Below are 27,995 nucleotides of genomic sequence, written 5' to 3'. Positions count from 1 at the left end.
TCACTACACACACACACACACACACAGGTGACAACAGCAACTCTCGTTCCATACTTGCGTAGCTGCTTTATTATCAATACAAATCGTAATATAGTTTCTTTTACGTCCCCTTTCCTTTTTTGCGTTATTAGTGACTCACAACTACTTGGTTGCAAAAAGTTAGCAGGCGTTAACGTTACCAGGAAGTTACCGGAAATTAGCAACTGTTCATTTATCAGGAAAACACGACCATTAACTTAGGTCTATTTGGCATCTTCAGTTGAATTAAGATTTACATTTTAGTTTACTCCAGCTTATTCCAAATACTTGCACTTCATAGCCATTTGGCACTTTTCAACCAATGTTCGTCATGATCATATTAATTTATGGTATTGTAAATTATTTTGAAAGTGCAACCGGAAACTGTATTATTGTTGTTCCTCCTGGACGTTCCGACGTTCTATACGTTTTTACGTCAACGTAACGGATCTATGACAAAAGCGAGCCGTGAGCTAGTGGTCCCCGAAACATGTCTCTTGTCCCCTGGGTTGACATGCTGAACATGACCGGGGAGGGGAATCTCCCTGCCGCCTAAATCAGCGATTTACCTTTCTGCAGCGAGCCAACTGGAGCGTTAAAACAAACAGAGGCAATCGGGCTCTTTATTTATTCAAGAGAAGATGGCGGAGTTTTCGCCCGTCCTGCCGATGCGGGATGGAGGAGGACGATTTGGCCAGCCCATCTTCCCTCGGTCCAGGTCCGGTTCCGAGTCAGAGAGCGAACTGTCCCAGAGCCTGGCCCGGACCAAGATCCGCTCGTACGGAAGCACAGCTAGCGTCACGACCTCTCTGGGGGAGAAATACATAGAGCATCGGGTTACAGACACTGATACCCTGCAAGGGATTGCTCTCAAATACGGTGTTACGGTAAGGTTGCAACACAACCACTGCAATGTTAGTTTGTGCTTTGATGTTCACCTTGACAAGAAGATCTGATGGAATATGAAATCAGCGTTAATTCATTTGATCACCCCTCCTCACTGACAGATAATAGGAGCAAACCACAACATCACTATGATGTGGACAACACGTTTGCTTCTGAATTCATTCATCTGTCAGGATCTGTCCTCTTTGAAGTCAGTTTATGGGACAAAGTAAACTTGAGTCCAGAAATATCACATTAAAGCCTTTGAGCACGCAGTGATATTTTGGCGATGCCAAAAATGTTGCAGCTTCTTATAGGCCTAGTGAAGGAAGTTGTGAACCAACACATTGAGAGTATTTCTAAATTTGAGTTCATGCAGTGGGAAGGGCTTACTTCTTGATTTTAGAACATGCCAACACCAGTGAGGTGAAAGGTGGGGACAGTTCTGAGAGCCAGTCATGTCCCTGCACAGACCAGTCAAAGCAGTACCGACAGCTGATTGAAAGCGAAAGGTTTATCAAGTTTGCATGTATGCTTCTTCAGCCAAGGCTGGATGACTAACCTGGCAAAGTGGCAACTGCCCCAGGGCCCAAGTTTGCCAGACCCCCATTGGCCCCAAAAGCCCAAGGTTCACTGTGTGTTAATTGTCTGAAATTTGATTAAATGCGCATTTATTTGCACCAATATCTACTAAAACAGATCCTGCACAATTACCTAATCAATAGGGGTCCTGCAACAATAATTTTGCCCCACTGAACCACTAACAGGTTAATCAAGCCAATAATGCAGATACTTTCTAGGGATTGATTTTATTTTAGAAAATATTCTACTTTTTAAAGAACTGTTGCATATTGGACAGCCATGAGTTATCCATTGCTGATTTGATGGGGAACACAGCCACCCTGATCACAGCCACCAAATACAGTCAAAACAACATCTAATGAAATTTTAGTTTCTTTACACATTTTAAAAATGTAAAACATGAATTTAATGTTTGATAAGAAGCTAAATCTCCATTTAAGAACAGAATTGCATAGGTTTCCCCATTAATGAATTTAGCATGCTCAAACATCTGCTAACAAACCTAGTCTCTAACCCTAAGTATAGATTTTGTGTCCAAAGATGGTTTAAATGCTGTTAAGAGTATTTCTCTCCAGTTAAGAATGCATGTATAATGTAAAAACCTAGTACTTTTGGTTCACCTGCAAGGAATCAAAAAGACTTAAAGACTGACTGTCATGTGAACAAAATAAAAGCAACTCCATATGTTTATATCAGTGACACCAAACTGCAAAGGCTCAAAAAAAGGAAGGTAGTAGTTAAGTCACAGAAATGATACTATTTTAACAGTGTCATTTTCTCTGTCACCCTGATATGCCAGATGGAGCAAGTCAAGAGAGCCAATAAGCTGTTCAGCAATGACTGCATTTTTCTGAGGAACAGCCTCAACATCCCCGTGGTGTCGGAGAAGCGCTATATATTTAATGGATTGTCTCTGGAGTCTCCTGATGGGGACGGTGAAGCAGCATGCCAGGAGGCAGATACACCCTGTATTATAACGCAGGATATCGAGGGACCCTCGCCTCCCCCTTCCCTGCCTCCTGCGGACTCCAAACCCCCCCAGTCAGAGGAGCTGTCAGCCAAAGACTTCTTACACAGACTGGACTTGCAAATTAAACAGTCAAAGCAGGCAGCACGCAGGCTGAAAGAAGAGGAAGTAAGGTGAGGTATTGGCAGCCCGCAGCTAACCACTGCTTCTTTTCTGCTTGTGCAGGTGTTTGGTGTACGCTCTTTCAGACCAGGCTGTGAACGCACATTGCCAGTAATCTTTCTGAACTGACCAAATTAGTCCCCTGGACCAGTTCTTCCTTTATGGTCCAGTCAGACTTGTGCTTGTTGAGCATGCCATTTAAATCAGATGGTGTTTATTCTGGGTATGATAGCTGACTTTTGCCTCAAACAAATGATGGGTACCTGTCAGCTGCAAATGTTGCTACTGTTTCTTGGTTTGGATAATGGCCACTGGGGGATTATACATGCTGAGTCATTTTTTCTGCCTGCAAACTGTGGCATGCACAGAGTGTTGGTAGCATTTTATAGGGGTTAGTAGACAGGATACATTTGTAAGTTTGCTATGATAAAGTCCAGCATCTGTCTTGAGAAGCTTGGGAGTTTTGTTGCTGTTCACAGACCCTTTTCCTAAAAGCAGGTGACCAGCAGGTGACCACAGCTCATAGACTTACAATGGGACTAACAAGCATTGTTAGAGCATTGTTAGCTCTACAAGCATTTCATCTTAGCCTTGAAATGCTTGTAGAAAACGGCCCCAGACTCTCATCCCTGAGCTCAGAAGGTGATTGTCAGAAGTCCCAATCAGCAAGAACAGAGACCAAAGTGAAAATGTTCTCACAGGATCGAAGATAGGAATCTGGGTTTTGTGGCATCTGCTGTACCAGTCAGATGCCACCTTATGCAACAGTCAGGTATTTAGAAGATTTGGCTTGCTGAATCAGGCCTGAGCATGTCTTCCTAACACTGCATGTTGAGACAGAGAACGCTCTCACGTCTGCTCAATAGTGAGGTAGTAATGGATGCCTGGCATACACCCATTCATAGAGATACAGGCTTTGTTGGTACTATCAGTTTAGTCAGGACTGAGTCACACTGCAGCAGTTTCCTTTACAGACACAGAGTATAAGCTGTTTTTCCACTTCAGGCTCTCTAAAAGTGTTTTGCTCATACTATTGTTTTTTTCAGAATGGATACAGGCCCTCCTGTAGCAGCGGTTATGTTAATTTCCTTCCTGTTTGCCTTAGGGTAACATAACCTAACCTTTGGCAGCTGCACTGGCATCAACTTTCCCTTATATCTGATTCCTACTGATGGTCTGAGACCATGTTATAGAACTTTAAGATCTCCAATTTCTGCTGAAAGAATAAGGAGGGCATTATCACATTAATCTACTAAAACAGTTCATACCATATCATATCCCTATAATTCAACCACAGAATAATACAGTTCAGGATTTTCAACGTTTTCTTACATCCTGTTAATTTCATTTTCATTTGCTTTAGGCTCTAGTATGATCTAGTATTCAACGTTTTTCTTTTGTTATGTGACAGAGCGAGGAGAACTCCTTAAGGAAACTATCTTTATTAACATCATGTGATAAACAGTCACTACTTCTACTAAATACTGTCAATACTATCTGTCAGTGTATCAAGACAATATTGCAGTAAGTATTTCATTATTATATGACCACTGACTGCACAGCATTTCCTATTAATTTTGTCATGATGTGCCAGTAACTCTATACCTGTGTTTTGTTTTACAACGGCACGAGCCTTGATTAAATGTGCAAGACGAAGTTTTTAGTTTCTCTTTAAATGTTTACCTACCAGTTGAGGCAAAGCAGAGCTTTGTGTTAAGGCCCTGTCTCTGACTCCAGCCACATCAAAGGTTGGCCTGTGGCGCTGTAGTGTGTTTAGACAAACAAAGGCTCACTCCGTTGTTTCCACACAGTCCTAGAGCAAACACAGACCGCATGCCTGTTTGGCGTCCTCCCTAGGATGAAACAAACCACAAACCTCTTAAGCTAAACGGTAGGGAATAGTTGACTGTTCACTGTTGAGTGATACATTTCCTTTAGAAGACCTTGTATCTTCATATAGTTTGATATCAGTGACTATGATATCACTATGTGAATTTACATTATGAAGATAATACAAAATAAAGGATGATATGGATAATAGGGTGAAAAAAGAAACACAAAGACTCCTAACACTTAATAACTGTCGCTATGCCAAATAAGATGCAGGTTCAAATTTCTGAGTCGGAACAAGTTGTTAAATATGTAAGTATATATCGCCACCAAAAAAGCCTTAGTGTAATAGGGAATAGAAAATCTTTTCAATAGAAATCTGTTTTCAAAAGTAATTTAAAACAAGACCTCGAGGTTGCCAGCTTCACCTCATCAAGCAGGTCATTCCAAAATCTGGAGGCTGTCGAAGCAAACATTTGGTTACTTCTCGAGACTGTAAACATACCGTTAGGAAGTGGAATCATGTCTGCATCTCTGTTTCATTCAACGTCTGAATTCCCAGATCCAAAACACCACCAAAATTTAGCTGGTTGTTCCTTGGACCAAGGCATCGCTCTCCACCAAATTTCATGTAAATTTAGATATAGATAAGTAGATATTGATAGAGATATGCTGTTGAGAGACAGACTAACTAAAAGACAAGGTAGAATGCATAATTAGCTTAAAGGTGGTTATAAACAGCAGAATAATGTGGGATTAGACAAGTTTACTCTCCTCTAGATCCCTGCAAGAAATGAGCAAGTTTGGAATCTATCGGAACGGTTCCCTATTTCCATGAATGGCCTCTTGAAGGCCAAACAGCACTCAGCACTTGTTAGCGAGTTGTTCTTGGTTCAAAAGATTGATCCTGTCATCCCTCAGGTTGTTTTCTAGTCAAAGAAAATCAATAGCTCTTTAGCTACATTCTTTTAGCCTCCCGACTTTACTCTTCTCTCTCCTCTCGCAGAGTTATCGTGTGAAACCTTCCTTTCCATCCTCTATTGATTTTGATCCTTCCATATTTCTTCCCCTAATTCAATCCTTGGCAGCTAGACTGTTCTCTCAACCATGTGAATAGTTTGGACATGTGCAGTTGCTCTAAAGAAAAACTGATTTCTTTTCAATGAAGGAATTTGTGGCTTTTATTTCTGACGTAGCTTTTCTAAGAGTGGCCAGTTAACAGCAAAATTTAAACTTTATGATTAAGCTCTGGACATTGGTGCGTTGTACCGAGAGGCCCTTCTCTGGCCAGATGAGCCTTCACCTGTGACAACAAGAGAACAATACGGCTGTTTGATTAGCGTCATCCATTATTCACACACAGCACGCTCACCTAGACACTGTGGTGAGCAGTTAAGCAGAGGGAGAAAGAGAGGAAAGTGTGTGTGTGTGCAATCATATTAAAATGTGTCTCCACTGTGGAAAATCTCCAGACAATTAAAGGTTATCTATCTTTTTCTTATTCGCAGGAGCAATGAGGAAGACTACACGGCCCCAACAACGTCATACCAGGAGATTTAAAGGACCAGTCTGTTTACCTGAAGCCCTGTCTCAGACGCACACACGTACATGCTCACACACGCAAACTACCACAACCTCATTGCTTTTTCCACCCTCTTTACCTTTTTGCTTTTACCAAACCATGTTGAACAGAAGTGTCATGTCTGCCTTTTATTTATTGATATGGAATTATGATGCTGTATATGATTGTTATTGTTTTGTACAGTTTTACTGGGAGACTTAACAGAGTGCAGAGGAGCATCTGATATACAGTAAATAGCATCAGATCACACGTGCCCATCCACTCATCATATGCTTCTGAAGCTGCTGTACAGAGCCCACCTGCTGCATATGTACACACACACACAGAGCGCTAAGCAATTTCAGAAGGATTAGCTTGTTAGACTTGCTAACCGCTTCTGATGTTCTAAATCCCCTCCTAGAATAGTATCATTGGAAAGTACATTCAGGCCTTCCTCATCAGTGTTTACCCTGTATGGGCTCACCCCAAACAGAAGCAGTGGATGGACTCAAGCCTTTGAACACGTTCCATTTGGGACTGCTCTATTTTTGAGGTGTGAATGCATTATTTCCGTGTGTTTTTATTGTGCTTTAAAATTCTATTGGTTTTATTTGGGAATATGAGAATAAATATGTATTTAAACCAGATGTGAAGATCTCAAGTGTTTTCTAGACAATTCAGGATCTTGTGAGAGTGGATGTCAGTTATTTGTTGTTGTTTCATTATCACAGTTAAGTACACAGATAAAGAAAAGGCAAAGTTTTAATTGCTTTTAAACTTTAGGAAAAAATCACAAATATTTACATTTAAAAATACTTATCTTCTGTCTCTACAGAGATGGAAATGTTGAACTTACAGAGAGACATGCAGAGAGAATTGATGATACAGACACAGCCCCCTAGTGGGCCCCAGAAGAATTACAGCAGAACTGAACAGAGGAGTACGGAGGGCACTGACATTATGCATAACAAATATATATTTGGTAAACTGAAAAGCAAGAATACATTAAGATCTTACATATACACTGGAAAAAAAGAAATATAATAGGCTAAGATAGGTAACACAGAATGAGAACAATTTGATATATGTGTATTTTGTTGCAAAAAATGCATTGGAAACTGTAGTTGATGACAAAGCTAAAGCATCATACTCTCAACATTCATATCGCACAGGAGTCAGGTTGGAGTAAATGCTAGCATTTAGTTGGATGTGTGAGTTGGTTACATAAAATACTTTGATTTCTCTCTCAATAATATTCTAGAGATTATTACTCTGCGATATTGGCGTGCAAATATCATCAGTTAGGTAGCTGTAAAGAGCAATTTTACTGTTTTGTTGATAGTATTATTAAATCCCTTCTCGATACATTTTGGGAATGTCTGGAAAGGTGAACAAGTTCCCCTAAGCAGGTAGTTTTGAATACACAGTATATACCATGCCATGGGAAATAACTGTAAGTAGTCAGGGTTTTGTTGGAGATCTTAAGCATCAGATTCAGTCCTGTGTTTTAGACTACAGGTTGGTTGGAGGATGGATGATGGCGTTACAGGCTGCTGTAGATCCTCTTGATGGTGTCGCCTTCGTCCTTGGCGATAATGCCCTTCTCAATGTAGGAGTCAACCTGCTGGTCCATGAAGTCCTTCAGCTTGGAGAGGTCATAATCTGGAAAGGCAGACACAGCAAATGATAGGTTTATAATCTGAGATTCAAAGAGGAAGATCATGAGGCTATGAGTATAGGTCAGACATTAAACTCCTGAAGCACTGTCTTAAACGGCACACCCAAACAAGCCATAATCTGATTCGGTAGTTCATTATCAAGGAGGATTAAGGTCAGAGTCAGCATGTTTGTCTGGGGTTAAGAAGATACCACATACAAGCATGACATACGAAGACCAAAAGATCACAGAGTGAAACATAATTGCTATGTTCTTACAATGAAATTATTCCTAGTATTTAATTAAATTTCAATGTACTCAGTTTCAGACAACAAATCAGTTTCCTCAAATACTAAAAGAGCTCGATACACCTTAAAAAAAGTTTTTTTTAGCACCATTTGTATTCATCTGGCTCTAGACAAGTCATTGTTATTTAACACAGCACCATAAGGCCACAGCAGAATGTGGCTATATTTAGAGATGAACATAACCTAACTCTGTGTTATCCATCATAGCAACAAATGAGTTTCAGAGAGCAGGCAAACAGCTGCTGCACCACTCTGAGTAAAGGGGGAACAGAAGGGCAGAGGACAGCCAAGAAGTCACACAACAACGTCTGCGCCATCCTTATAACATTTCTAGCAGCAGCAATTTATTGCATTGCTTCAAGATACAGTTGCTTTGACGATGACAAACATGACGTGTGTGAGGGATTAACAGAATGTGATTAGTGTGATAATAACCGCTTCTCTCAATCTTGGCTGTGAGGAGCCAAGAGCCAAAACCAGGATGTTGCCTCTACGTCCATCTGCTCCTCTGGCTAATCTGTGTAGTGTGTGGGCGTACACACACACACACACACACACACACACGAGTGAATGCACAATTTACACACAAACAGAGTGTCCGCTGAGATAGTCCTAATGGGTGCTTCTGGTAGAGTAAACACAATAAATGGCCCGTCGCCCGCTCTGCTTCTATGACAGTGTTTTTTGGTTGAAAAGGCTTTTGTTCTCCTGCAGCTGTACTTTCTCCGAAGAGGGAGGGAAAATATAGAGAGAATAGGGATGAGATGAAATTTAGAGACCAGTTTAATGTGGTACAAGGTGTGCTAGAAATGTAATGGTGTATCATTTTAGCTACTGAGAGTCCCACTAAGGGGAAAATTGGTGATTTTGGGGGCACATTATGACTCAGTATGTGTTTTCAGTCTGAGCTTGTCTGTTCTGACACCATTATCTGTCTGTCTCCTCTGCCCAGATCACTGACAGGCAGGCGAGGAGGCCCCTGTTGTCCCAGACAACCACTCCACACACTAGAATGCTAATGAAGTGCCCTATATGGAGCCAGGTCAGAGATGAACACCAAACAAAACTTCCCTGCTGCTTCGGCCCCTCTGCTCCGGACTCTGCAGCACTATAAGCTCAGTGTCAGCTCTTTCTTTCTTCTGCGTTTAAGATGCACTCCAGAATCTAGGTCAAACTTTCTTTTCATATGTAATTTCTCTGTCTTCGAGTTGTTTTTGTGATTCACTAGTGGCTGAATCACCTATTGATTGACTCAGATTAGATCAGTCCACTGAACATTAGCAGTAAATATAAATCTCACTGAGCTAGAACTTGTTTTTTGTATGAGATGTCCTACAGAGATGATTACCAGTGGACGGATAGTGAGAACTCATTAACATTTCATTCTCTGCTGCTTAATTAAGCACCACTGGGCGTTGATTTGACACTGTTTGGAGAGCACAACAGCAGGCTTTACCCTATTAGACGAGTGCACTGTTGTGTGTGAAACTACCACAGTTTTCCTCGCTCTGCAGACTGGTGCAGTTTCTGGGTCACTTCTTTATGAATGACAGTTCCAGTATGGGTAATGCAGTAAATATAAATACACAGTCACAAACACTATAAATCTCGAGACATGAGCAGACATTGATGACAAAGACGTGATGGTCTTCATGGCTTTCTTTTTGTGTTGTTGTGATAGAAGTGCTAATTATGCACCAGGACACACCATAAATGTTGAGGAACAGGTAGGAGGGAATAACTGAGTAGACCTTTGTCTCTGAACAAGGAAGCTGTATCACGAGTAATTAGGACAGACTCATCAAGAATTATCCATATTCATGAGATCTGGAGTGAAGCATCTATCCCGGTATCCCACAGTCATTTTAATTGCAAATTTGGGCTAACAAAAGAGGCTTCAAATTTTCAGTTCTTCAGTGCGTCGCCTCAGACCTGTCTGTGACCCACCACAGTTTAGTGAGGAGACAAAGGTTTGCAAATGAGGATGTGTTCTTGTTTTCTGGCTCTTACAACTCAGCAAAGATTGGAGAAGAGGGAGCAGTTTAGACTGACAGGTTAAAATAGAATTGGTAGTGTATGAGCTTTCAGCAGACACACACGACACTGGTTTGTAGCTTGTTTCTCTCATCTATCTAGTAAGGGAGTGTGTCTCACCATCTTTGCCTTCTTCTTTGCTGTGTTTCTTCAGCCACTCAATGTTCTTCCTGATGGCCTCCAGATAAGTCTCTGACTTGCCAGGCTGATCTGATAAGAGAAAATGAAGAAAAGGAGACATGAAAATCTTCCTCTTTAATGTATTAGAAAGTAGAAAATAATTGAATTTTTTGTACATTAGCACTCAGAAGAGCCTAGTTTCCACCAAAGAGTAAGACAGTGCTATCTTAGACTTATCAATTATTTACACCACAAAATTTTCCTGAAGCAAGACTTATGCTTTATCTTTTAAATTTCTGTAGCAATGGGAACACGCTGGCAGCCAGGATTGTACTTTCATGTTAAACTAGCAGCACAATAAGACTCTTTTCATCTGGTCCAAAAAAGACCCACTAAATGTGGAGAAATGGTAGCTACAGTATGTATATGATTTCCACAGTTTGAGATTTAAGTTGATATTAACCACTAATCAAGATCAGACTATTGCTTAACCACAGATTAAATTTGGATTATAACACATGCCCCTGATTTTCCCAAAAATATTATATTATGAAACTCGGCTTGTTAACATACAGATAATACTAAGTTTAGTTAACATTACTCAGGATTTATTCATTTCCTGCTGAACCGAATGTCCTGATGGTAATCCTGCTCTACATTTCATATTATATTTTGTCTTTTCTATGCGTGTCTGTGTGTGTGTTTATGTGGATTAGACTGATCAGAGGACACAGTACAGTGCACAGGGACAGAGACCAACGGCAGCTGTGACAAGCTTACTGTCACAGCTAGTGTTACTGGACTGGCCTAGTTCAGGGTCAAGCAGGGACTTAACTATGAATGGCCCGGACTACACAGTGTTGTTTATTTCATGTCAGCCCTGATGAGTGAAAACAAAAGGTAGAGTGAAGAAGATGTTTTGCTTCATTGAACTGATGTGGTGGCAATTTGCTATATTTGAGAATTCAGGATTTATTTGAGACATTTGACACAAAACAAAACAATAAAACCATAATGCAAAAAAAACAACCAAAACAACCTAAAATACAAAACGAGTCATGCAATTTTCAAGGCACATAGCTGATAATTTTTGAGGGGCAAAATGGTAAAATTGTATCAAATTATTTTATCAAATGATCAAATCACTAGACAAAAAGCTATTCATGTTTCCTCTGGTTATCAGCATTGGATAGTGGACTGACTGGTCTCAGTTGATGGCTGCTCCTCCTTGGTTGAGTCTTTCAGGTTCTCATACTCCTTCTGCATCTTGGCGGCCTCAGCCTTGGTGTTGTCATCCTCATCCAAGTTTTTCCCTACAGCAAAGAAACAGTACATGGAGCATTACAAATTGTTGTTGGTAGAGATACTTATAGCAGTAGTTCAACATTTTGGGACTTATTCGCTTTCTGGCGGAGACTAATTAACACGTTATATGTTGTTTGTTTAATCTGTACAAAAACTGAAGTGTAATAATGGTAATCTTCTGTTTTACGGAGGGCTGTGTTCTGGAGTGTTTCTTGGGTAGGAGCAGAGACTTCCTGGAGACTGAGCTGTAGCCTGGCAACTGCTCCCACCCAAGAAATAGTCGTTTTTCCATTTAAGATTAAACAAATGAGATATAATGTGTTCATTAGTGAGCTTTAGAGGTGCTACTAAGCGGCTTTTGTTATCTTCTGAATAGAAGATTCTTATAGAATTTCATTGATGTTTGACATGTTTGGAGGATAACTTTACCGTTGGGTCCAGTGAAGTCAGGAGGCCCGAGAGACTTGCCCAGCTTGTTCTTGGTCTGCATGGCTATCATAGCATCCAGGTTCTCTGCAGGCGGGTAAAACAGGCCAAACATTTACATTTAGATTTGATCAGCATTGTGTCGTCAGTTCATTCTACAGACGATGAATGAAAACCTTTTAACCTTTTGAAAGTACCACGCTATTCCTGTGTGACTCAGAGGGTGATTATCATTAGAAAAGGGTTTCATCTAATTAATGAAAAGGAGGTTCAAGAGTACGACGAGAGAGATAAACAAAATCTTGTTTTTTCCACATTCATCTTCAATAAGGTATTTATGCAGTAGACTGAATATTGGAAAAAAAGATACAGTATAAGAACAGCCTTTATAGAATCATATAAGGGTTTATATAGTATTTATTATATCCTGTATCCCCTCCAAAGTTTATAGCATCCCCTCTTAAACAGCACAGAAAAGAGTTACCCTTCATTATAAAAATCTAAAGCTGGGTTGCCAAATGTATAAGAAAAACAACCACATTTATTTGGGGAGTTTCAATAATTTGTCCTCAGGGTCGGTTACCACAATTATTACAGTGGGTTACGCTTTCACAGCAAGATTAGAAAATTTTAAATACCCCAGATCAGCCAGGCAATGACACAAACAGATCATATGGTTCAAAGAGACTGAAGTTAAGTGACAACTGATCCTCATGGATTAACAAAGGGGTAAAATTATGTTCAAACATAGAGGAAGCAGATGTTCTGGAGATACACACATCAGCTGAAATTTCATTCCCTATATCAAGTTCTGGTAACACTTTACTTTAAGTCCCCCCTATTTAGCATTTGAAGCACTATTTAAACATTTAATACCTGGTTTATAACACTCTGTAATGTAGTTGTATGGCATTCCTCCTATAAAGACATATTTTATATAATTAGAACTGTGTTTTCATTAATTACAAAACACTTATATCTGCTTACAACTACATTATTGTGTGTTATAAACCATTTAATAAATGTTTATATGTGCTACTTCTTATAAATGCTAAATAGGGAGACTTAAAGTCCTAAGAAGCACCTCTTTAACTGGGTTAATATTCTGGATATAACATTATCCATTTTGGCTATTTACTTTATGCTATGAAGTAACAAGTACACCTTCTGTGCAAAGCCAAAAACTGTTAGTCTGACTATGAGGAGAAAATATGATGACAAGTTGGAGTAGAGGAACTGTTTTCTCTGAAATGGGTCCAGATCTTATGGGAGTTAACAATAGATTTCTGGATAGTAGGACACGAGGACAACAAAGACATAAGAGAAACAGGAAGGCTTGACTTCAGCGCTGTAACTGAGCGTTACATCCACGTTCTCATCCAGTCTCCTTTTATTTCTCATTATCTAAGCATCTCTCTTTCCCTTGCACTTTCTGTGTATTCAAGCCATCTCCTCCCACCTGTAGCACAGTGGAGGCCCATTATTTCACCCTCTGCCCACACACACACACACACACACATACACACCACGTTTCGTCCTCCTCCACTCTCTTCCTCTACATCTCTCTTTCCCAATCTAGCTTGGGGCCTGTATCACCCTCAGGCAGATTAGCGTTGATTGACAGCTGTGTAGCTGGGTGACTCATTGGAGCATCACAGCCAGTTGGGGGTGGAAGTGGGGAGGGGGGGCAATAACATGTTGCTAGGTGATGGTAGAATTCTGTCCTCTAATCTCCTCACAACCTATACTACATAAAGCCAGAGTGGTTGCCTAGGAAACTCACATCACGTGTAAAGTCAGCAGTGGTCATTTGCTCTGCTTTAAGAGACAACAATGGCTAGCTGCTGCTAGGGATCATCTGAAGGAGTATTGATTAATTCTCCTATAGTCTACATAGGTCAGCCTTATTCATAGTGCTTGATCTCTTATAGTGGGACATACACATTGTAAACCTATTCTAATTAGCTACAAATTATATTTCTGATCTGTGTTAAGACTTGTGTTGAAACAATTACTAAATTGATTGTTCAACAGACAGAAAATTAATCTGTAACAGTTGTCGATTAACTGGTTTAAGTCATTTATGAAGCAAAAATGCCAAACATTATTTGTTTTGAGCTTCTCAAAAGTGAGGATTGGCTGCTTTTCTATGTTTTATCACTGTAAATTGAATACCTTTCCGTTTTTGTATTGTTAGATTGAAAAAACAAGCAATTTGAAGACATGGCCTTGGGCTCTGGAAACTTGTGATGGGCATTTTTCACAATTTCACCTTTAAATGATGAAATAAAATAATGAATGAAATAATAATTGACATATTAATCGATAATGACAATAATCCTGCGGCCATAGATGAGACCACGTCTGCCGAGCTGATTTTAAAGCACAACTAAATCCCCTCCCATGTATGAAAGAGCATGTCATTTCTATTTTTTTCTGTCTGGGACTGAATGTCATTTGAACAGAGAGAGAGAGAGAGATGTTGGGTCTGGGGTTTCCAGAGGCTCACACAGAGAGATTACAGCTGTCCCTTACAGGTGGCTGACCTTTCCACTGGCTACTGATGTGATGGCCAGCCATAAAAAGCATCCTGGTTACATAGGGCACCCCTGACACTAATCTGTCTGTGCAGGCTTCACACTCCACTGCATTGACTGATGGGGAACATTAGCTCGACTGAACACAAATAGCACGCAAGAAAAAGCACAATAAACACACAGAGACAGAAATGCATGTACGCTAGTCGGCTTATGAACTGGATGGATTGAAACTTACATTTTAAATCGTTCATCCACATGTAAGACGCACATATATAGGGCTGTTTAACATGATTTAAATCCATATCACAATATTATTAATACTGTAATAATGTATTAATATATAATATGATATGGAAAATGTATGCAAAATCACACAAAATAAGATAGCAACTGGTCTTTAAAGCAATCAGCTGTGTTCCACTGTAATGCATTACAGTGGAACACAGTAAAAAGTAGATATACAACAATTTGATAAAATAATCTTAAATCAAGGTCTACAATACTATCTTTTATAGCACTTTTTATGGGACTTTTTCCTGGACTGGTGCGGTTAAAAGGTTTGTAAAAAGCTAATAAATCAAACTTGAGTTAAGATTATTTTGTCGCACTACCAGTCCCAAGGTCCCAAGATTGAACTGTCACACTAAAGATATACATTATTGAATTACTGCTTTGTCCTACGTACTGCATACATAATATTATTTACCACAATAGCAGCGAGGCCTTCAAGGACTGTGGCACCTATTATATGATTCTATGCCTCATGCTCTGACACTGAACGTACTGGACTATAGATAAACAGTGTTGGTACTGTGTTGTGTCTTACCCAGATAGGACACTCCCTCCTCTGGCGTGATGGTGCCGTACTTCACCATCATCTTCACAAAGTCAATCAGAGTCTTCATGATGGTGATCAATGTCTCTCTCTCCTGAGTGTCTTGATCTGCAACAGCAAACCAGAGGACAAATTCAAAACCGACATCTAGCATCAATGTTTTGTTAATGGTAATTGGTGTTAATGTTACCACATGGTGTTTGACTCTGGGGGTCATGATGATGGGATTATAAATAATTAGTTATGTCTGTGTGTGTGTGTGTTTCATCCGCACTTCCTTGGAAGATGTGTCGTGGAAACAAAGGCGGACAAAACATGCATTGAGTCATCCTTGACAACAATATCGCCATGACAACAACAGCTCTCTAATACTGTTCTTGATCTGAAGAACTTCTATCTTTGTATGAAGGATGCTGTGAAGCAATGACTTTTGTGCCTCTGATCTAAAATGTCGCAGCGACCTCGGGGGTGTGTTTGTGTTTTTACCCGAGTCGAGGCTCCTGAGCAGACGGTAGAAGTTTGGGAAGTACTGCAGGTCCTGGAGCCCGTCTTCAGGTCTCACCTCGTTGCCCTCCTCGGTATCTTTGTCCCATATGTTGTCGGCTGTGTCGCCCACCTCTTCTTCTGCATCCCTGTCCACCTCGTCCTCAATCTCATCATCATCTTCCTCCTCTGTCTCCTCATCTTCGTTGTAGCGGCGCCTGGGTTGCTCCCATGTGTCCTGGAAATGCCAATGTTTTTTGATTGTTATTGTTGTCATCCTTATTATTATCACTGTTATCGTTACTATCACTTCTTTGCAGGTTTACCGTGTTTGCGTCTGAACCCTGGTCGTCCTGCTCTCCCCTGGTTTCTTGGTCATTGCTCTCAATGTCCTCAATCTCGTTGTTCTTGGCGTTTTTAGTGATGAGATCCTGGAGAGCCTCAGCCACCTGGTACTCCAGAGTATCTGCCTGACTCTCTGTGATCTACAGAGAGACAAAGAGAAAGAGACAGACTGAGAACAACTGTGTGCAATAACAAATGTGCTGTGAGATGTGGCAGAACAGAACAACATGTACTGACTGTAAACCTCTATGTATCTCATATTGATCACTGTCACTGAGCGATCCATCTCAGGGAGCAATTTGGGCACCGCCAAACTACTGATTATTACTTATCAAATTCACAGCCAAAATCACGGAACAAAGCATAATTCACACATCTCTTCCTTTCCCGGTGAGGAAGCAGAGAGTGCAGTGAGAGAGAGACTTCCTGTTGAGAAAATGTCATGCTACATGCTGTGTGGAATTGAACAGCATACGAGAGTATAAGCTCACGACCTACCAGCCCGAGTTTGAGCAGTTTGGAGACAATCCTGTCAAACACCCCTCTGTCGTCCTCCTCGTAGATCTTGTTTGCGATCTTCTGGACAATGTCTTCTGCTGTCAGCGGAGTGCCGTCAACCTGACGGAAGCTTTCTGCGTCATCTGAGAGGAGACGACAAATATGTTGTCATTTGTAACTTTCTAAACGTATTAGTTAACAATCAAACAACATTTCATGAAGCTTGTTTTCTCCCTTCTCCACTCTCGACTTTATCCATCTTTTCTTCTTCTTCTTCTTCTTCTTCTTCTTCTCTGTCTCTCTGTTAGACCATGAAATGTTAAAACGAGAAACAAAGTCTCTCTCTCATTAGGTGGAAAAAGATTTGTCAGTAATAAAGGACTCGTCCTCTCCTCTCCTCATATTTAACACATCTGTATCTGCATTACAGAGTAAGAAATGTGCAATTGTTACAACTTGACTCTTACATAACAGTCCCTGCTGCTTCCCAACGTCCACACACAATAAAAATAAGTAGTGCCAGAATACTGTTGCCTGTATTGGCAGGTTGAATCATCAGTGATATACTTCAACACCGGGCCTATTTCTGTCTCACTCTAGGAAATAAGAAATCTAGACTGCGCTTGCCAAATTTAGATGTAGCGTAACCTGACGAGCTGCTTGTCATTGCCTGGCCGACCGCATGAATCGATGAAGTGTAGCACTCAGCGCTTTGTGTCTGAGTCACCTCACCTCAGAATTGCTGATGATTGGTCTAGATATCAAATTTCATGCATATACAGTGAAATATGTGCTGATCTGATTAAATCTACTGAGACTAAAAATCAATGTAGATATCAGTAAGTGATTGGATTTTGAGTGAACTTACAAACATAAATTCAAAATTAAGTGCAGGACTGTATTTGGACCAAATAGAGTGATGACAGGAGTGATTTCTTAAGATAATGTTAGATCAGACACAAATGTTAGATAGTTCTCTTTCTTCATTATTCCATATGAGCTGGAGATGAAGATAGTGATGGTTGGCATCTATGAGAAAAATCCAAAGTCTCCTGTGAAGTGATAAAAGAAGAAGCCGGTAGGTCTGAGAGGGAGAGGATAATCTTTGTCTCTTGCTTGCACGTGTTCTGTCTTTGACTCTTTCTATCTGTGTCTGCTTATCCCCATCACACGCACGTGTTTTCTCTGCCTACTCTTTCTTAAAATGTCTAGGTGCATGGTAACAGGTGTGCATACCCTGGTACTTTCCATAGTCCATCCCGCTCTTGGTGGAATCATAGTCCTCAACCAGACGCCGGCTCTTGGTCGAATCTGATTCATCTGGAACGTACTGGACCTCCTTCTTGAGTGGCACCTCAGTGGCCTCCTTTGATTTCTGGCCATCAGCCAGTGACTTCAGCACGGTTAAGTCATCAAGGTCCTGCTCTGACTCTGTTTCCTTGGAGGCAGTGGGATGCTTGCTCTCTGAAAAGCAGGAGAGACAAACTGATCAAACTGGAGAAATACAAATGGTGAAGATGAACTCCTCTCACATTATTGTGGTTTTAATAGTTGTTATTTCTCAGTACAGATGAAGCCTGTTTTACTGGAAGTTCTGCAACATGAACCCACTCCGCAGGGCGGAAATGAAGTCATTAATTGATTGGCAGTAAGGCTTCCTCTTACCAGCTGACTGTACTGCAGCCTTCACGCTGTCCGCCTCAGCAATCTGGGGAAATGACAAACATTAAATAAATAACTTCCACTCAGGATATAAACTCTGATTAATACTGTTTGCAGTGCTAATATCTGGTTTGTTTGACAAGTGACCACAAAGCCCAATTGGACAGATATTGGCTGAGAAAATTAGCTATATGGGACAGAGAAAGAGGGGCTTACCTGCTCTTGTAGCGGTCTTTCTTCTGTCAACTGTCTATTGTACACAGTTTTATCTGTAACAGACAAAAACCTAATAATTACTAAACTGGTGGCTTAAAGCTGACTTTATTATTGATAAGCAGACCTAGACTTTGTAGGTTACAAATTGCAAATAGGCTTTTTAACAAATATGTGATAAGACAATGTACTTCTATTAAAAAGTGTCACATTTTTTAAACTTTGATTTCTTGATTTTTTTCTAATACATTTCCAGCTTTCAGACTTCTGTGATCGTTTCTGCTCTCCCAACTCACCACCGCAAAGGCAGAGCTTAATCGGATTATCAAACAAAAGATTAAACTGCGGCGAAAATAGACCACAAGCGGCCATAACAGGCGACCAGGCGTCGTTAAAAACCCCGCCAGTCACTGCTGAGCTGGAGCTGAACTTTAAAGGCACTGCTTTTTTCTATATTTTGTTAGTCAACAGGTTTACAGCTGCATTTAAAATTGGCGCTTACATCTGAAACAGTATATGAAATATTATAAAATCTATAGAAAGATGAACAGAATTTTTTCAAGAAATTCCAATAATAGCCTATCCATTTAACTGCCCACAAGTGTACTGTACTAGGTGTACAACGTGTAATGGTCAAAATAGTTTAAATCTCTGCAGATGGAAGGATTGGATCATCAATGATGAGTTTATTATAACCTTGTAGGCTTTTCTATTTTCGGGTCACCATGTGTGCTGAATAGAGTTGTTTGACCTTATTGCACTTTGTGGCGTTTTAAAAATCTCCTTTGTAATCACTGACTGCCTTCAGAAACAGTTCTCGCAAACATTCCTGCAGTATTCTTGCAAAAATGCTTATAATACATTTTTATGGCACAGTTAGAGGCGATGGCCAACTCACCATCCGTTGAGGCTGTAGGTGTGGGGAAGGCAGATATCTGGCTCACTACATTCAGGGCTAGAAGCTGGAAAAGGACAAAAAGGCCAACGGATTTTGACGCCATTCTGAAATAAGCTCTCTATGAGTGTCCAGGTGGAAAATATATCCTGGCTGTCTTGCTGTCTGTGGTCTGGTTCCCACCTCCAGAAGAAAAGTGCTGAATGTGTGGACAGCTCCACTACGCTCCGGCCGGCCGCTGGTGCTGAAACTGCCGCGGAGGCTGCGCCCTGTTCCCGCTCTGTCAGACGCACCGGGCGGGGAGGGGCTGGCCAAATCACCGCTGTGCACTGGAGCTGTTGACGAGTCGCGGTGCTGAAACCAGGTCACCTCTCTATAATTATAACGAGATAAGCAGGGAGGCTCTTCAAGCCCCGTGTGAGATACAGCATCACTTGCCAAGGCAGTAATACAGCCCACTACAACAAGACCTGCCCCCTCTGTCTTTACAGAGGAGGAGGAGGAGAGGGAGGAGGAAGAGGAGGGGAACACTGCAAAAAGTGTCCAACTTACTAAGACATTTCAGCTGGTGTCTGGAGTCCTAAAATGTAATTTTCCCCATTGTTGATCAGGGGAAACAATTTACGAAAGCAATTTCACATATTTCTAGTGCCAAAATATTTAAGAGTTGATTCAGATTTTTTTTTTAAAGAAGTAGAATTGTCTCGATACTAGTGAACATACGTGAACATTTTCAACCATTTTTCAAAAAATATATATTTTTTGCAGGAAATGACTGCACTGGAAGTAAGCGACATTCATGTTACATCACTTGCTTAATTGCTAACCCATAACTTTGCTAAGTGTACAGGAGGGTAAACAAAATGCTGAGTTGAATACTTTTCGCAGCGTTTGAGCAGAAAGTCCGCCCATTTCGTGCGTCACACACAACCTGCGTCACGGTTGTAGATCTTTCACTGCCCAGTCAATAGCAACCGGTATTACAACGGCAAACAATTAGACACATAAACAAAGGGGAATACATATTAGGCCAGTTTTATGACTACTTTGCTTTCATAAGATCAGTGTGCTGCTAATTAGATGTAGGCTTCCGTCTCTTATGGATGATTCAGGTGTTATTAGGTTCAGTTTCCAGTGATCTATTAAGCTCCCAAAATGAGGCTCCTGACAAATTGCAGTGGTTTAATTTCTCAGTTTATTTTATTAGACTTGAGCAACAGGAGAGCGTGCAGAAGAATAATTTGTTTGATGAAAACTTTCCTTCTCCTAACTGAAGATACTACACTTATTATAATAACAACAAATGTTTTCAAATAGAATGAATAATCAGATGTGGTCATGAACAGGCGTGTGATCTAAAGGACATTAATACCATTTCATATCTCACAGGATATGGCATGTCACCGTTATTCCTCTGGTTTATGAGAGTAAAATGCCCCCTGGTCAGTGATTGGACAATTCTTCTCTCAGAGTCATTTCACTTCTCTCCACACATTTGTTTGTCATTGTGACAAGCAGTAAACTGAGATGAACTCTTCACTTCAGTACCTTTTCCTGTGTGTAGCTTTGACTTAATGCTGTTTACCATCAGTTGTTCTTTTACCCACACAGTATGTAGGAGTGAAGTTTTGTTAGCTTTCACCCTGTTAAGATTTAGTATCACTGTTGGCTGGCTGTGTGCCATTAATGGTTTGTATGTGCACCTGCTATCTGTTATAGTTCAGCTTGCTTTTAGGTACATTTAATAGAATACAATATGATGACGCCAAGCTATACCATGCTTTTCACAGCAGACATATTGGCTTGTCATGGTAGGAAAAGGATGGGTTTTTACTACAATACCAAGACCATGAGAGCAAAGCAGCTAAATGGAGTTCAGCCATCATTCATCTTATTATTTACACCTGTGATTTTCCTACCATGAAAAAGGCCTATCCAATTTAAAAGGCCCTTCACATCCACACAGGTGTTTTCAATTACTCTGGCTGATTAGACCTCAAGTCAGGTTGAAGCTCTGCAAGGTGCAACAAAACTAACAGGAAAGTGAGGAAGAAGTCAGTAAAGCTCAGTTTGTACACGCCCACACAGTGCTGACAAGAGGTCTAATCAAGCAACATAAGTGAAAACACCTGTGTGGTTGAGCTATGACCACATACACTGTAACTGTTTTGTTGAAAAATATTTTTCTGTTTACTGTTTATATACCAGTAACATATCTTTTAGTTTTATTATGCCACACAAAAAAAAACCCATCCAAAATTGTTAAAAACAAGTGTCTTTAGTTTCAATGAGTAAGGCAAATTTTTATTCATAAATATAATTTTTGTGCACTTTTAGAGTGTTTGTTTTGCACCTGGTATTTCCTCAGAGCTCTGACTGGAAGCTGTGGTAGCTGAGTAACTAGAAGCACTTCCACCTGACAGAAATGAGCACACAGGTCTTTATTTCAATATTATTACCATGCACGCATCTCCTGCTGTCCTACATAACATGGTTACTTGTTAATGCCATTTATTCTTTTAAAAAAGGATAGTTGTGATGATATGACGTGCTGAGGGCGGCCCTGCTAGCATCTATTATTATTATTTAACAACGTGCGTGGTCCCTTGCTCCTGAACATACAGTGTCTCTACATTTTGCAGCATTTGGCTGCACTTTCCTTCAAGGCTTTCCTCCTTTTAATGTGCTCCCTCTCAGCTCCAGCTTTCCTATTTCTCTTGTTTTCTCTTTATCCTGCGCTGTCCTAAGGAAGGTTTCAGTGAGTGAAGACCAGGAAACACAATTTATATATATAGTACACAATATACCCATTATAATATGCCATTTATCTAGCAGTAAGCACTATAATCACTTCAGGTCTATTAATAACCGAATACACAATAAAGGTTAATTGTAGCACAATAGCTTTCAGTCTCATTAGGTGTTCACAAATGATCCAGCACATGAAATAAACAATTTACAGCAGTGGACAGCATGATGAACAGTATTTACAGGCTTTTATAGGGGGTGGACAAAATAACAGGAACACTTTCAGTTAATCAAATAGGCCAATACAACAACATCATGTGCCCTCAAAAATGAGTGTCAAATGTTTAACACCATAAGCTTCTGAAAATTGTATTATTGTGTTGCACAAATGTTGTGTTGGATTACAGTATAATGCAAAGTGTTCCTGGTATTTTGTCTTCCCTCTGAAAGCAATGTGCAATTGTGCTCATTATATGGAATACACTATTCAGTTAAGGGTAAATGTATTCATCAAGCAATTTGTTTCACAAGTAGAGTTGAGAAAACTCCCATTCGACACTTTATAATAATATAAAGACCCACTGTATCATCATCATCATCATCATCATCATCATCATCATCACCACCACCATTATCTTAATATTATTCATACAGGTGCCATTTTGCCAACACAGTGCAGATGCTTTAATATTGTAGAAGTATTTCTGCTCCATCACTGTGCCCTGTGCAGTGCAGGATGGGATGTTTGCCACCTTCTGTGGGGTGACTGTACTTCCTGTCCTCTGCCTGCCTCAGCAGTCTAAGAACAGCAGCACTGCCAAGAGCAGGCCTATCGGATACTCAATCCAGTAAAAACACCAAAGGACACCTCCAAGGAATATCATGTAATAATCCAAAGCAGTGATGATCACCAAACAGATCAGCAGAGGGGAGATTCTGAGGATGTGCAGCAGTGCTCATTTATTCGACTATATTTGCTAGCAATCCCTCATATTTGATTATTTTTACTGATCTTTTCAATGTATGTCTTGGCTCAGGCTGTCGCCAGGTGCAAAATGTACTACACCACTGACATCTTGTGTGTAGTGGCTGTAATTACACTCACTCTTCCTTCCAGAAGCATCTTGACAAAATGCCAACATGTAAACAAAAAACCCACTGTTCACTCCATGGAGAGAAGATGTTAATCGGTCAGTATCCACTCCTGAGAGAAATGATATTCACAAGGACTTCCTGACCTCTGATACAAAAAAACCCCCATCTCCTGTAAACAAGTGGTTTGTCTCTAATTCTCTAATTGGCTTATTCACATACTTGCTCTTCATACTCTTCTTTTACCCCAAGCTCTTCTGAACTGTAAGAAAGCCTCTGACCACGGTATACTTGTACATAATGTATTTTTTCATAGATGGTTTCTTTCACCGGTCTTTCTAATAAAGTTGAAACATGACTCAAAGGTTTCCAGTTGAAATTCTTACATAAATGAAGGTTTACTACTGCACTAGCCTATCTATCAAAATTGGACCACCTCATCATAAATAAAACAATTAGAATTACTTGTTTTATGTTGTTTTTAGCATTCAACAACAACATAATCTTAATAACTATATAAGCACTGTCAAAGCTTCATATGGGAAATGTACCTGTTGAATTCTAACAAATGACTGGTCTTTTATCTTTGTTAAAATGAGGAATTTGTCAAATCTTCCTATACAGTAGTAGTAGTAGCCATTTACAGCAACTTGTTTCATGTATTAGCTTTTTAGAAATGATGAAAGAAGCCGCATATGAAAAATTACTTTGAGCAATGGAAACTAGTGGAATACAAGCTAAATGAACATTTTTAGTCTCTTTAGTCACTTTAGTTTTGATTTGGTCTTCAAATGCTTTTTCGTCTTTTAGTCAAGTTTTTGCATAGTTTCACTCTGTGTGTAAGGGAGAGATTGTTACACATAATTTCAGTTTTATGTTCATTATTTAAATTCTTGGTGTCTTATTTAAACTGTTGCTGCTGGTGAATATTTTGATCTGTGTAGGCTATAGGACGATATTCCCAGATCAAGTCTGTGTTATATATGTGAATATACAGCCATTGTGTGTTTACTGAATATATCACAGTTTGTGCTGAAATAAGGCTTTTGATTAGTTAGCTTTTAATTAAACTATACATTTCATACAGATGCACATATTTTGTGCAGTAGTGATATAAACTAGATCATAATGATATATTTTGTGAATTATCATCCACATATGACTTCCTGACCCTAACACTTACCATCATTGCTGCCCAATAAACACTTAAAGTCACAGCTCACTTGATATAGTTGAGTACATGTGTGTTCCACCTATATAGCATTGCACTCCTACAATATTGTCAGACTCACGATAGACAGTTAAATAAAAGGATCAAAATCGATGCAACAGAACCAGAGATGTCTTTGTTTTTTATTCTGTGCATTCTTCTTCCTTGACATCATTTGAGGCAATTTATCAGAGCCTCAAAAGTACTAACAGGTAGCCAGTGCAGCGATTTTAAAACAGGTGTAATGTGTGTCTGGTCCTGGTTCAGCACTCGAGTAGTTTGAATTTTGTATAAGTTGAAGTTGATCTATGGCTTTTTTTTGGTGGACCAGAAAGGAGAGCATTACAATAGCCCAGCCTTCTAGTGATAAAAGCTTGCACAAGTTTCTCATTATTGGCCTGGGACAGAAACGAACGCGCACTGGTAATATTTTTCAAGTGATAAAAGGCAGATTTGGTCACATTCTGGATGTGGGCGTCGAAAATTAAATTAGAGTCTGTGATGACACCTAGGTTTTTAGCCTGGTGCCTGGGACTCAGTGCCAGTGAGTTTCTCTTTCTGTGCCTCTGCTCCAATGACGAGTAGCTCTGTTTTATCCTGGTTGGAGCTGAAGGAAGTTCTGAGCATACCATTTAAAACATTGCTGAGAGGCAAGGGAGAAAAACAATTATGGTGATCCACTTTCTAGGTCTGATCTAAATTGTTTTAGATCCTGTGTTTATGACTTTAGAACAGGTGAAAAAAAAGGTTTTGCCAGGACTGGAGCCTCCTAAAGGTCACAGCGAGAATTTCTTTGAGGACCACCTTTGCATTCCGTCGCAATATGTTTTGCGTTACCTCACAATATTTTGCGTTCCCTCGCAATATTTTGCATTCTCTGGCAATAAATTTTGCGTTATCTCGCAATACTTTTCTTCTTCCATTCCTTCTGAGCCATATGTTTATTTGTAATGGAAGGTAATGTGGAGATTCTCAAGTTAATGCATTTAGCATTGTTTATGGACACCTCACCTTGTATGATAGAACATTATCAATCTCCTACCCACATCTGGGTAGGAGCTGTAAGTATAAGGAACATCTATTATTGCTCCACACTTTTAGCAACAGGCCTTCTACCAAAACCTGTTTCAGCATTAAAAGTTACTATAATTTGTTTTGTGCAAAGAGGATCCTGTGCAAAAATGCAAAAAGCTTTCCAACTTGCGTTGGTCTGCATTCCTGATGTATCTCTGCAAGTGGTTCAATGTTGTCTGCTCTGTCTGTGACAAAACCACAGACTCTGTTTTCAACATTTCAGTTGCCTTCTTGTTTGTTGTTTTTTTGACTTACAGCACATTAGCTTTATGAGGTAGATTCAACTGCACATCTGTTAATCCGCCTCTGGAGACTGTTCACGAATGAAAACCGAGCATCCTGCAGATTACCATACTGCTTTCTTCTGGAGAGACCTCTTGATCTAAGAATTCATTTTAAATTTACTTTCACTAATATTTCCGTGCAATATTCAGTATTCCTATGTTTGTTTTTCCTATTTATGGATATTGATATTATATATCTCCATTACTGCTGTGCAATATCTTAATAATCTCAATAAACTACACTTAACTCGACAGTACTTGCACCACTACTTATTACTTATATTATTACATTGTATTATTATACTGTATTATCATCATCAACTGGTAAACCCACTTGGTACCTCACACTTATTTTATCTTATACTTATACCCACCTTGTATTTAATATATTTTCTGAGCTGTTTTTATAGTGTATTGTATTATATTTTTTGCTAGTACTTACTCCTGTGTGCACTGACGTAAAGGTGAGCTGCTGTAACAAAGAGTTTCCCTTTGGGGATCAATAAAGTATTTCTGATTCTGATAATTACATAACCAAGCATGCCTATTAAGCAGTAGTACTATATCAGCATACTTAATGCCAAAGTAATTAAGTTCAAAGTAAAATTCACTTAGCTGATGATATACTGGGGTGTTGCGATGGGAGCAGCTGAGAAGAAATTGACATATGGCTCAGAAATAATGAAAGAAGAAAAGTATTGCAAGGTAATGCAAACATTGCAAAAGTAGTCCTCAAAAAATTATTGCTGTGACCTTAAAGGGGCTTAAAGTTAAGTTCCTTATCTTTTTATCTACCTTATCTACCTATCTTTTTTTTTCATCCCTGACTTAAGGTTTCATTCCAGAGGAAATTGAGGATGATCCATTCTTTTATTCAGATTGCTATCTGTGTGTCACCAGGCCTGTGTAAATAGGTCCCATTTGAAGTGGTTTCTTTGTTCCATTTGAACAGCAGTTATGACACATTGTAACACAATGAAATCCCTTTGATAAACCTTGATGATGAGCAACTTATTTCTAATTAGTTACACTGTTTTTGTGACTGACAGCTGTCAGCTTGAGAGCAACTTCCCCAGTGAGATATTACTGTGTGTGATGAGCAGGTTCACCACTAGAGGTCTTTGCTTTCCTCTTAAACACAGAGTGGAGAACAGAGTAGATGGAGAAGTTACATGGAATCAGAAAAGGGGAATGAGGCTAAAAAATGTACAATTAGTACATTTACAACAGTCAAAAAGAGCAAAAATCTTAACTATCCTCCTATTTGTTTTCATGCAAATTGGTTTAATGAGACTCATTGTGGGTAAAAAGCTGCTGCACATGTCACACTGCCAAATCCTGGTTTATAATTTCCTTTTTTTTGTTTTACTAGTTGTACTATTTTTAAATTCTTTCACCAGCTGACATTAAGTGGTGATGCTGCTGACGCCTTCCTGATCCTCCAATCTTTTAGGTGGCAGCTTTGGGAGTTCATATGGCCTCAGGCCGTTTTAGTCCACCAGCCCTCCTCGACTTTAAGAAGATATGTGTATTTCTTTTTGTTTGTTTATGTGTTGTGTGTGTGGTCTCGTTTAACTGCACTTCTGAAAACAGTTGTATAATGTCATCTGTAGCTCTGGAGAAACTTTGTCAAGTCTGCGAAAATGACCCCTAACGATGTTGTAAGGGTTATTTTTGCTTGGGCATGGAGACTGTGTTACAAACTAGGGGCATGGAGTTTGAAAGATGTGGGTTTATACCAGGCAGTTTGGGTTTAAAGAAAAAATGCTATTGGTTGCATTATGGGAAGTGTAGTTTCCGACGTTTTTAGAGCTTATCAATTAGTCAGCATATCTTGGGCCATGCTGCTTCAATTTTGACGATTCTTTTTTAAATTCTCTTGTGAGTCCCAGAATAAAAGGGATAGCACGTGTTAATTAATGAGCTTTAGAAGTGCTGGTAGGGTTTTTTTTTTAACCTTTGGACAGAGCCAAGCTAGCTGTTTCCTGATGTTCACAGTAGAGAGATAAGAGTCAAATCGATCTACTCATTTCACTTTAAGCAAGAAAATGAATAAACATATTTCCAAAAATGTTGAACTATTGCTTTAAGAGTATTGCATTCAATGATAGGACCTTATAAGAATAGAAGTTGGCTTAGAGTGAAACTTTGGTTTATGGTATATACTGTGCTCACCTGTGTCATGGCAACTAAAAAAGCAGTCCCTTACACCTAACATAATGATATACTCCCTGATCAAAACTACATATGTGATTGATGTA

At 39.7% G+C, this 27,995-nt stretch overlaps 2 protein-coding genes across 2 annotated transcripts; one reads left to right on the top strand and one right to left on the bottom strand.

The window, feature by feature from the left end:
• The first annotated feature begins 438 nt into the window (after nt 1-438).
• On the top strand, nt 439-6,652 carry lysmd2 (LysM, putative peptidoglycan-binding, domain containing 2). Its single transcript, XM_044193977.1, has 3 exons — nt 439-905; nt 2,285-2,625; nt 5,953-6,652. The coding sequence occupies exons 1-3, from the start codon at nt 660-662 to the stop codon at nt 6,002-6,004; spliced, it is 639 nt and encodes a 212-aa protein (XP_044049912.1). The 5' UTR covers nt 439-659; the 3' UTR covers nt 6,005-6,652.
• Nucleotides 6,653-6,749: 97 nt separating this feature from the next.
• On the bottom strand, nt 6,750-19,782 carry scg3 (secretogranin III). Its single transcript, XM_044193966.1, has 12 exons — nt 19,330-19,782; nt 18,435-18,487; nt 18,222-18,264; nt 17,793-18,020; nt 16,557-16,699; nt 16,040-16,198; nt 15,717-15,951; nt 15,222-15,338; nt 11,859-11,942; nt 11,327-11,437; nt 10,125-10,214; nt 6,750-7,667 (listed from the first exon to the last, which is right to left on the bottom strand). Exons 1-12 carry the CDS (start codon nt 19,430-19,432, stop codon nt 7,549-7,551), a joined length of 1,485 nt encoding a protein of 494 aa, XP_044049901.1. The 5' UTR covers nt 19,433-19,782; the 3' UTR covers nt 6,750-7,548.
• Nucleotides 19,783-27,995: the final 8,213 nt, after the last annotated feature.

The sequence above is a fragment of the Siniperca chuatsi genome, linkage group LG1 (assembly GCF_020085105.1).
Source record: "Siniperca chuatsi isolate FFG_IHB_CAS linkage group LG1, ASM2008510v1, whole genome shotgun sequence".
Lineage (NCBI taxonomy): Eukaryota > Metazoa > Chordata > Actinopteri > Centrarchiformes > Sinipercidae > Siniperca > Siniperca chuatsi.
Note: the sequence above shows the minus strand (reverse complement) of the source record. Positions and strands in the feature narration are given on the sequence as shown.